The sequence below is a fragment of the Carlito syrichta genome, unplaced genomic scaffold, assembly GCF_000164805.1.
Source record: "Carlito syrichta isolate Samal-C Ts95f unplaced genomic scaffold, Tarsius_syrichta-2.0.1 Scaffold313421, whole genome shotgun sequence".
NCBI lineage: Eukaryota > Metazoa > Chordata > Mammalia > Primates > Tarsiidae > Carlito > Carlito syrichta.
In genome coordinates, this window is record NW_007257517.1 from 202,476 (window position 1) to 215,043 (window position 12,568).

Here is a 12,568-nt window from a genome sequence, read left to right on the forward strand (position 1 = left end):
TCAGGGGAGGAGGGGTGGGATTGGCAGTTGAGGGAAACTGCTAGGGGAGGGAGGGGCATATCTCATCAACAAGAGTACCTGCATAATCAACAGTTGCATACCTAACCCCGAATTGTACCCCATATCTTTATAATATAAATAAATAAATAAGGATGATTGTATCTGTACTGAACATATATAGACTTTTTTCTTGTCATTATCCTCTAAGCAACATTGTATAGTAACTACTTACATACCATTTTCATTGTTTAGTCATTATAAGTAAACTAGAGATGATTTAAAGGATACTGAGGATGTGTGTAGGTAATATGCAAATACTACACCATTTAATATAAGGGACAAGTGGATTTTGGTATTCGCTGAAGGGGGTAGGTGTGATATGCAAGAATTTCATTTACCACAGTCTAAACAATACCAGTTCCCACACAACATAGTTCAAATGTCAATTATCACAGTATATTAACTGTGGGTAACTGCATAAATTACAAACAACTAGTTCTTCAGTCTACAGATCATTAGGTAAATAATTGATGCACGTCATGATCCATGACCAACCAAGTCACTTCTTTCAAATTCTGTCAGGTTCAGAAACTGATTACCGCACATCTGTTATTTGGCTCATGCACAGACAGCAAAACATGTAGCTGTGTTGCCTCCTTATTTAGCACTGATAATCCCACATGACATTTTATAAAAATCAACAGTCTAAACAGAGATATGATTACCAAAGACAAAAGTGCAGGGAAGAAGCAAAAACTGGTAACATAAATGGATTAGAACATAAATGGAGTGACAAAAGAAACAGTTGACTGTGGGACTATCAGCACTGCACCGTTTTAAAGACTCTATATAGCAGACTTATCAACATAGATGAGAAAAGGGGTTGTGATAAAAAAGATGAAGATGTCTCAGAAGAAGTGATGAAAGCAAAATACTTCCCATTAAAGAAACTTTCAGAAGTTTTCACGGCATTGAAAGTGTGTAGAACAGAATGGTGAAATCTTATTCAAACTTAGAAAGGAGTATAAAAATTTGCTAAGGGATATGAAAGACATCCTATATTTTAAGTTATACAAGAAGCAATTGTTCAAACAACTCATGTTTTTTCAAAGAAATAAAATATCTTAATAGTTTGTACTATTCCTTTTACTATTTTTTTCCTTTCTCTATACATTTATAACCAACAGTAAAGGAATTTTTAGTGTTTTGACAAAAATTTCTAAAGATTGAACAATTCTAATTCTTCCCATTAAGATCCCTTTGTGGTAATTTTTATAGTCTCCAACTACCAAGCAAAGTGAGGACTGCATGTATATTAAAATAAAATCAGTTTATAGTTTGCTTTATACATCACATTTTTTAAATGATACGCTGCTTCAAATCTTCAAATAAAGATTTGAGATATATAGAGAGAGATAAGCATAATGATACTATGGCAGAAATTGCCAACTGGAGTATTCATCGTCTCTTTCTTTCATTTAGCAAATAAAACTATCTGAACTTAAGTCAGGTATATGGACTCCTTCTAGAGATTGCTTTGTAGTTAGATGTGGGGACATAATACTATCTCAACCAATGGAATGATAGAATCGTGTCCTTAAAATGAGACTACATACCTACCCTTCCCTCCTGATTAAAATTACAGTGTTGAGTGGTGAGCAAACACTGACCATGCAGATAAGGCATATCTCAAGGGATGGTAACACAACAAAACATAAGGAATCTGGGTCTAAGACAACCTCATAAAACATTGTTCCTCTGTAATACTGACTATCTTGGACTTTCACATAAGAAAACAAATTATGTCAAGATGCCTATATTAAAACAGTCAAGCCAATACTCCATTAGAGATGCACGCTAATGAAAGTTATAATGAGATTATTTCTAGCCTCAGCAAATATTCCTCCACAATCAAAATGAATAACTTCTCCCGCAACATAAAGATTTACTATAGAACAACAGTAACCAAGTCAGTATGGTATCAACAGAGGGAAAGTTCAGAGGTCTACTAATGGAACACAAACAAGAGGACTTGGAAACAGACACACACAAATATGCTCAAATGACGGACAACTGTTTCAGCAAATGGTGCTGGAGTTATTGGATATCCAGAGACAAATAAATAAATCTCTAACGAAACCTCACCCCTTTGTAAAAAAAACTAATTCAAAATGAATGACAAACTTATGTAGAAAATGAAAAATGATAAAATTTTTGGAAAAAACAAACCCAACTTTAAAAATGGACAAAAGACATGAACAGACATTTCACTGAAGAAATAGAAATGGCAAATAAGCACATGAAAAGATGTTCAATATTATTAGTCATTAAGGAATTACTTAAACTTACAATCAATCAATGAATGATTGTAGACTGCTAATTAAAACCACACACCTATCAGAATGGCTAAAATAAAAAACAATGACACCACCAAATGCTTGGAGGATGTAAAGAAACTGGATCACTCATTCATTGCTGATAGGAATGTAAAATGGTACAGCCACTCCTGAAAACAGTTTTAGTTTCTTTAAAAAAAAAAAAAATTAAACATACAACTACCAAATGACCCAGCAATTGTACACCTGGGCATTTATGCCACAGAAATGAAGCTTATGTTTACATAACAACCAGTACACAATTGTTTAGGATAGCTTTATTTGTAATAGCCCAAAACTGCACTAATTCCAAATGTCCTTCCACACATGAATGATTTAATAAACTGTAGTACATATATACAGTGGGATACTACTCAGCAGTTAAAGAGAAACAAATCACTGATACATGCAACAACTTGAATGATCCTCCAAGGAATTATGCTTAGCAAAATAAGCCAATTCCAAAAGCTTACATTCTATACAATTCCACTTATATAACATTTTTCAAATTACAAAATATTAGAAATGAAAGACTAACAGTTTCTGGGGGTTGGGAATAAGGGAGGAGAGAGGAACATGGTAGGGAGATGGGTGATTATTACAGAGCAACAGATGCAGGATCCTTGTGGTGTTGAAACTATTCATTTTCTTGACTGTGGAAGTAATGATACAAATCTAAACAGGTGATAAAATTGTGTAGAAATTAACACACACACACACAGACACACACAAATGAGTATAGGTAAAACTAGAAAAAAATCTCAACTTTTAAAAAAATAAACAACATATGCTGACCCTATTCTTTACTACTGAAATAAGTTAGTAACTTTCTTTTCAAAGTCTTCTAATAATTTCCCATCACATTTAGAACAAAATTCAGATTCCTTGGTCCCTAAGGCCTGACAGAATGATTTATGTTTACCTCTCTGACTTACCAACATTTATTGTACTCCAGCTATACTACCCTGCTTTTATCCCTGTAATCTGTCAAAATTGTTCCTACCTCAAGACTCTTGAACTTGTCTACATAAACCCTCTTTTCACAAACATCTGCGACTTACTTCCCTTACATCATTCACAGGTTAGCTCATATATAAACTCTCCACAGATGACTTTCCTAACTTCCCTACTAAAACAGTTGTCCTCTCCCCCTAACTCTAGCAGTCTTCCCCACATCTTTGTTTATTTTTCCTCATGGCTGTTATTAATGACTGAAATGATATCATTACTTGATTACTACTGGTATATTCCACAAAGATATAAGCTCTATGAGGGCAAAGGTTTTGTATGTTTTATTTGCCATACTATCCTAGCACTTAGAAGAGTGTTTGACACTCTTAGGCATTCAAGAAAGGTGCAAAAAATGAACGGATGAACATATGAGCACTTACTACACGCTGTGTTAAGTGCTTTTACATGCACTATCTCATTTAGTGCTAACAACAATCTTTGGGAGTAGGTCCCAATAGTGTATCACTTAAGAAAATAGTAAAGTTGTTGAAACAAAAGTAAAATAATATAAACGTTAACAAAACAGAAGTTTTCTTCTCTTTCACACAACAATCAGAGTCTAAAGGATCCAGGGCTGACATAGTGCTACACAGTACTGAGGACCTAGTTTTTTTTTAATCTTGCAACTCTATCAACCTTAAAACATACAGCTTTAAAATCAGGGCCTAAGATGGTAGGTCCAGCCCGTGGCACTATATTTACCTTCCAGTCAGAAGGAAGAAGAAAAGGAGGAAGGTCTGCTCTTTCATTTTTAAAGTCATGGCCCAAAACTTCCAATGAAATTCTGCTACCATCCCAGTAGCCAGAACCTCGTCATGGGAGTACCTCTTGAATGTACAGTCTTTATTTCTATAATAAGAATGTCTATTACTATGTAAAAAAGCATATGTCTATTCTTGGGGAGACAGTAAGCCTGCTCTTTCACAATAACTAAACTCATTATAGAGATAAACAGAAAATCAAAAATGTTATAATTAAACTTCTGAAGGATAAGAAGAAGCGGGGGTCAAATTTCAAACTACAGTCTTATTCCATAGACTGAGTTTTTAATTACTACCCTATATTCCCTCATTATGCTTTATTGCCATAAAAAAGAATTTGCATTTTACAAAATTATAACAAACCATGCATCAGGTAGAAAAAGTTAATTGTATAGCAATTTCTTTTTTACCATTAGCAGCTAAGTTTTCTTGAATGTTAAATTGGTAAGTTCGGAACCAAACTTCTTCGCAGGCCCCTTTCAATCCATTATTATGAAAAAAGTACACTAGAAGGCGTATCAAAAAGGAATGACAATAAAATACTGACAAATACCAACAAATAAAATACTTACGCAAATGACATCCAAATCTTGACCTCTCCTACAACTTCCACACACAAATATATTCTTTAAATTAACAACTGATTATTAAAAAAAAAGTCTTTGCAGACAAAAGGGAAAATTAGCAGAACAGGACATATTGGATTACACAGTCATTCAAATCAACTGTAACAGATTCAGAATTAATCCGAAAACAAACCTGGTTTTAGCCTGCTATAAGGCTCATATTCATGTTCCAAGGCACACACAATCATTTTCAAAATCCTGTGTACTGCACTGCTATCCAAGTGGAAATCAAGAGGACCTATAACAAGGCTTTTGGTAGACTTCTCCTGGACTGCTCCCAAATCTTCACTTTTCCCTGAAGAAAAGTCTTGTTGATTTGTAGAACCTATAAGAAGTCAAATTTTATATGTTAAGCATCAATTAGATATAACAAATACATATTTTAATACTACTCATCTCTCATCTTTTTAACTTGTAGTTTAATGCCTTAAAACAAATTCTCAATCAGCAGGACACAGAGACCCCTGATGCTCTGTATTTTCCTCTATGTAGATGATAAAATATTGATAAAAGCAATTGATTCAAAAAACAATTACTGCTCTTATCTACTTAATATTATAAGAAGTGATATGTCAAAACTATCACTCTAAATAATTATTCTATATAATCTAATTGGCTCATTTCCAGGAATCCTATACACAATACTACTACCTTAACTGGGAAAGAGAACTTTGGAGGAAGCTACAATTTACTACTAATTTTTATATTAGAAATTTTATTAAAAATGAATTTGTTTAAGTAAATACATTCACAGGATGCCTTGAAAGTTTTATAAAGACCATGGAAACAAACAATGGGTATTACCTGCTTTAAACTTTTTTCAGAATAAAACTATTATGGCTATGCTCCACAGTACAGAATCCTATCCCCTAGTTCTCTCAACTGCTCATATACTGAAAAGGAACCAATTCTGTTTTCTAAAGAAACTTATGGGGCAACCTTCTTGGGTCCCCTCCTACTGTGGGAGTTTTTCTGTTCTCTCAATAAATCCTGCTTTTTCACTTTCAAGAGAAAATTGTGGCTCTAACAACAGGTATTCCTTATTATCTATTATGAACACACAATTAGATGTGACTTTTATATATAAATTCATTATTATAAGTGATAACAAACAATAATTTTTAATTTTTAGATTCATTTTATTTATTCAAACAAAAAAGAAAGACTTCCCAGCATTTAATTACTTTTAGAACCTAGAAAGGTCTAACTAAACACAAAAATTCTGCCTCTACACTTTCCAATAACTTTAATAAAGATTCATTTCAATCATTTCACACAAAGGAACACAGATGAATCTTTATTCTCCATAGTATAGGCAATTTAGTAATGAATTAAATTTATTATTCATATATTTTTAGAAGTAAAAATTTGTAAGTTCAAAAAGACTTATATGCCCTATCAAATAAAACATACAAAGTTTATCTTATACATATTTTATATATGCATAATTAATACTGACTCACATTAGAAATGAGGCATAATAACATACCATTCATATTAAAAGCCATTACTTTTCATAGTTAAAACCACTGCAGGTTTCAGATTACATGTTAGACAGAAGGAGGTAACTTGAAAATAATCACAAGAAATTTGTTTACAAATCAAGAAACTTGAAAAGTAAAATAAAATGTTCTGCTATGGGTCCTTCAGGGAATATTCAGCTTCCTAAACACATGTCACTTTATAATAAGACCCTTCTTTTAGACTTATAATATTCTCTAAAATAAGAGAGGTCAATAGACTATCTATATGCACCCTATCATGAAAACTGAATATAATGCAGTTTACATTTAGATACCAGTGGCTTGTCTAAAATGTAATGTGTGACTGGTTTTTAGCTATGTATTTTCAGCAAGGCATTTACTTGTGCCCAATCTCAATGTGTTTGGCCACTCCAGCCTCCTGGAATGTTTGGTTACTCTTATTAAGAGTCAAGACTTTCTCATTCCTGACCTTCAATTCAATAACTTGTTTCAACTTTCTCTCTTACTATATCTATAAAATTGATCTTCCTATTGTAGATTACAATTTCAGTTCCATAACATGTCCATAACATTTAAAATAATCCCCTAATATAGAAAAGGTCAGAAAGGCAGTAGTTAAAAATACAACAAATATTTCAACAGTTACATTAATAAGAAATATTTCAATTTAGTTTTCAAAACATTATTTGCTTTCAAGTAGCATAACAAAATAATTGTCAAAAGATGTTTATCATCAATCTCAAACAGCAGCACAGAAAACTTAATAAATGAATTTGTATATGCCATAGTATAAAGTAGGCAAAGTACTACTACATTATTGACTACAACAAAAATAAATAAAACAAGGTCTTTCATTACTGCATTTACTAGATTCTGACATTAATAAGAATACCATCATGAATTAAAACACAAATTCAAATCTACTTTCAAACTTGAAGGATTCACTACAAACTTTATGAAATCATTGATTCAATCTGTGTTTAGATAGTTAGATAAAAAGTTAGGGCATTTTTGATAATGTAGACTATAGAAACAAATGTCAAGTCACAATAAATCAATAATGTTAAATCAAGTATTTACAAGTATCCTCTTAAAGGAACTCAATACTTCTCCTAGTTCATAAATACTAAAAATTCTACAAATTTCTTGTTTCAAGTAATCTAAGAAAGAAAGAAAAATCAACAGAGTAGTCATGAAAGTAGGCTCTAGAGTACAAATGGTTGAATACAGATCCCATAAACTATGTATGTTGATCTTGGTAAAGTTACTTTACCTATATAGGGCTGTCTCCTCATCTGTAAAATTGGGATAATATTATCTATTTTACAGGGTTATTATTAGAACTAAATAAGCTAAGACATGTAAAATGCTTAGAACCAAATCTTGCCTTTAAAAATCAACAAACATTAGCTATTATCATCACCATCATAATCATCACTATATAAGTGGACATAGATTCACAATGAGAAACATAAAAGCAAGAAATATGTGAACATATTATTGAGTGAATGAATTTAACTTGTGATTGTCATAAGAAATTAAAAGCGAGATTTTATTATTTGTTCAAAAAAATTAGCTTGCACGATTAAAAAAGTAAATGTGTAAGTGGCAAACCAAAAGCAAGAAAGTGATTCCTACAGAGCTCAGAACAGCAATCTCTTTCAGTGAAGAACAAAGAATATGGCAGAAAAGAAACACATAAGAGGTTTATCAGCAATGTCCTATTTTTTGGTGTGTGTGGGAAATATGCAGGTTTTCATTTTATAAATCTCTGCTATTCTGTACATAAATGTATAGAACTTTCTCATATGTGTGTTATATTCCAGCATGTTATTTAAAAAGAAAAGTTAAGGACTATGAAATTTATAACACTGTACATTCTTCACAGATGCAGAAAATATGAAAACCTCAAAAGTTAACACCTACCAGCTAGCTTTTCAGAAAGAAATATATAAATGAAACATTATGTTTCTATCTTTTAAAAACTGCAGGCGAGGCATATATACAAATGTTTTCAATGCAAAGTTTCCTTTACTAGAAAGAACATACTTTATACCCCACTTCCTCACAAGACACTGATTCCACAGCACATGCATAAGACATCATACTTAAGAAAAAAACCTACCAGCTTACAATCAGCAACTACAATACTATAATAACTTGCAAAGGTCTTAGAACATAGATTCGCGAGTTGTATTTCCTTTTTTTTTTTTTTTTTTTGAGAACAATTATGGATTTCATTTACCATAATAAAATGGCCCTCATGCTTTCATGAAGGGTCCTCTAACTCTGAATGGGAGGATCAGTCAAAGGAAAATGACCAATAGGCTCCAAGGATTTGACTACAGAATGATCTAATCTCAGACCATAGTTAGATTTCTGGGGAATTTTCTTTTTGTGTTAAAGTCCACACTTGATTCTAAGCACCTAACTGTAGTCAACTCTAGGTCATCCCCTCTGAAAGAGTCCCACTGATAACAGCTGCTTTGGGTTGCATCACCTCTTCAGTGATGATTGATGTAAACTTGTTTCCTTTGTTCACAGGGTGGGCAGTGGTTTGTGCTTGAGCACACCTCCCTCTCGAGTATTTTCCATGAATCAGCCCCATGAACTCCAGGTGACAGAGCTAACACTACAAGCTCTCAAATACACTGGACCCTGCAATATCCTGTGAGCTGTACTTTCATATGTCTAATTGGCTAAGTAACATTTATACCTCAATGTCCACAGGTATCTCAAAACTCATCTTTTCCTCCAAAAACTGTCCTTTCTCATTTCTAGTTTTCTTGATAGTTATCATATCCACCAAGGTACTCAAGACCAGAAACTGGTAAATTATTTAAATGTTATTTTTAAATAAAACAAGGCAAGACTTGTGAATTTTTCAAGCAGAGTATTAAACCTATGCGATTGCAATACAAATCATAGAAGGGCCAGAGTAAAAGCAAGAAGACCAGTAAGAAAGCTGTTAGAAGCTAAACATAAAGGTAGATTGGATGAGAGTGCTAACAGTGAAGCCAACAAGAAGTGGATGGATTCAAGAAACATTTTGGAGGTAAAATTTGACAAAACTGCTAATAGAAAAGGAAACAGTGTGTCATGATGCTTCCTAGGTTTCTGGCTTAGCAAATAGAAGATGATAGAACAATTTCCCAAGAAAAGGAGACTGAAGACAGAGGAGAAGCAGAGGTAGTAGGTGATCATGGGGACACTATTCAATTATTCAATTTCAGACATATTCTGTGAGACACAGAAGTGAGAATGTCAAGTATGTACTGGATATTTAATTAGAAACCTTTAAGAAGTTTGGACTAGAAATGCAAATTCAAATATTCACAACATATAGAAGGTACTCAAATCCATGGAAAAGACTGAGATTGCCTCAGGAGAGAATTTAGGAAAAAAATTAGGAACTGGCCAAAGAAAATACCAACATCCAGAAATCATTTCAAAAGAAGAAGGCAGAATATCACTGTTCTTTCCGTTTCTCTTCATTAAAAAAAGGAAAGAAAAAAACCACAACACTTCAAGATCAACTCCTCTGAGACATCTTCAACTCCTCAAACAAAAGTTGTCATTTCCTTACCTAAACCTCTTCTAGCTCTCTATACTATTCTTAATATACTACATTAGACTCATTTATTAAAATACCTAGTTCGACAATTCCTTTTGACTCTTTGGTTTTCTTTGCATTTATCAGACTTAACATATCACCTAGCTCACAGAAATCCCTTTTTTTTTTTTGAGTTGGAGTCTCACTCTGTCACCCAGACTGGAGTACAGTGGCCACTCCTGGCCACCACAGCCTCGGCCTGCTGGGCTCCGGCGATCCTTCTGCCTCAGCCTTCCGAGTAGCCGGAATTACAGGCATGCGCTACCACGCCCGGCTGATTTTTTGATTTATTGTAGAGATGAGGTCTCACTGCCCAGGCGGGTCTCGAACTCGCAGGCTCAGGCAATCCACTCACCTCAGCCTCCCAAAGGCGCAGGCATTTTTTTTTTTTAAAGTTGGAGTCTCACTCTGTCACCCAGACTGGAGTGCAGTGGCCGCTCCCGGCCACTGCAGCCTCGACCAGCTGGGCTCCAGTGATCCTTCCACCTCAGCCTTCCAAGTAACCGGAACTACAGGCACGCACTACCACACCCAGTTAATTTTTTGACTTGTAGAGACAAGGTTTCACCACGCTGCCCAGGCTGGTCTCGAACCCGTGAGTTCAGGCAATTCTCTCGCCTCAGCCTCCCAAAGTGCTGGGATTACAGGTTCGAGCCACCACATCCAGCCAGAAATCACTTTTTTAAATAGCTGAGTACCTATTTAAATAGATGGTTCATGCCTCTAATCCCAGCACCTTGGGAAACCAAGGCAAGAGGATTGGCTGAGCTCAGGAGTCAGAGACTAGCCTGGGCAACATGGTGAGACCTAGTCTCTACAATAAATTAAGAAAAAAGTAGTTGGGCTAGTTGGAGGACTGAGGCAGGATTGCATAAGTCCAGCAGATCAAGCCTGCAGTAGCCATGACTATGCTGGGCAACCAAGTGAGACTCCAACTCAAGCTAAATAAATAAATTAAATTAAATAATAAAATTTAACCAAAAAATTGTGAACCTATTTTCACTAAACATTCAATGTAAAAAAAAAGACTCAAAAAATTCAACACTGCATATTGATATGCACATATCAAATAGTGAAATTTCAAAAAAATATCATTTACTTCCTAAAAAAGAAAATAATATTAAAAAGTACATAATGAAATAATAAAACATATGCACTTATAGTCTCTGGAGGATTTTTTTCTATTTTCCTGATTAAAAAAGATACCTTCAAAATGAATTTAATATAGAAATGGTAATGTTTATTCTTATTACAACTTAATATAATAAAATTTGATATATCAAAATTTTAATATTTGGTATATATGGTAACTAATTCTAATTTGTTATATAAAATGTTTTCAATCAGTTGTATGAAGAAAGGTTCAAAATGTCAAGAATCTAAGAAAATTCTAATATGACATTAAAATCACTAAGGGTACTTAACCCTAAACCAGGGGGAGTGAGGACAACTTCACCTGCACATAACTACTCATATACCTAACCCTGACTTGTAACCTACATCTTTACACACATACACAAAAAAAATTAAACCACTCCACAAAAAACGGTATGGTAAATCTTATATAACAGTACAACCAATCAAGAACCAACTGATTCTGAATAAGCCTTTGTTCAGTTATTCAAGGAAAGGCAAACATAAAGGAAAGAAACCAGTACCTTTGCCACTAGTGTTCTCCATTGTATACAGGTAATCCATGTAAAAAGCCCCGAACCTCTGCATTCCAGCTATCTCAGTGTAGGTCTCCTGCCAACAAAGCAATGCAAACAGAACAAACATTGCATAAAAGAAACTTTTGAGTTTAAAACGTCTGACAAATCAGACACATATCCTTATACAGAATATACCAACACAAAGGATTACCAAAACTAAAGAACAGAGGTTATTCAAAGAATTCACTTCTAAGAAAAGTAATATTGCCTCTACTACAAACCACACAAAAAGGCATCTATAATTCTACTAGACATTTTGACCACTTTATCAATAATGTCTAGTTAATGAATACCTATAATGAAGGAGATAGTACATTCTTGACCTGTATCACTATAACAAAACTAATAATGTATACTCTTTAAATAGAGTTAATGCTTAAAAACTTCAGTACATATATATGAAATAGTTCAAACACCAAAGGCATACTAAAATATTCTAAATATATGTTTTTGGTCTATTTGTTGTTTTTTTATAGTCTTAGAATGTTTTTTTTTTTAATTTTTATTTTAAAGATGTGGGGTACAATTCAGGGTGAGGTATACAAATGGTCATTATACAGGTAAAGTTTGGGCCTCAATTTGGTCCCCCCTTCACCTGGTTTGAGGTAAGGGACCCTTAATGATGAAGTATGCCCCACCCCGGCAGTTTCCCACTACTGTCAATCCCTTTCTTATACTATTATGATAATTGCTCAGGGTCCACTTATGAGTGAGAACATGTGGTACTCAGAACTTTGCTAAATATATGTTAATTATGCAAGTCAACATTAAATTCTTTACTTTTAACTATGAAAGTAAATCTTGATGAAAAGAGTAAAATCTACATTATTTATCCTATTGCATTAATCTTCTGGCAACTATTTGAATTTTAACTTATTTCATAAATTAACATTTCATAAATATATTAACATTTCATAAGTATATCAGTATAATCTTACATGAAAAATTCAAATACTGAAAAGTATACATAGTAAAAAGGTAAATTC

General features: G+C 33.5%; 1 protein-coding gene across 1 annotated transcript in view; it reads right to left on the reverse strand.

Annotated features, from left to right (window-relative positions):
- Positions 1–12,568, reverse strand: part of LOC103272976 (vacuolar protein sorting-associated protein 13B-like) — a 173,966-nt gene that overhangs the window by 124,661 nt on the left and 36,737 nt on the right. Inside the window, exons 9-10 of the mRNA XM_021718764.1 lie at positions 11,529–11,616; positions 4,907–5,098 (exon numbers count right to left, since the gene is read on the reverse strand). Of these exons, the coding sequence (XP_021574439.1) occupies positions 4,907–5,098; positions 11,529–11,616 (280 nt within the window). The remainder of the gene's footprint in view (positions 1–4,906; positions 5,099–11,528; positions 11,617–12,568) is intronic.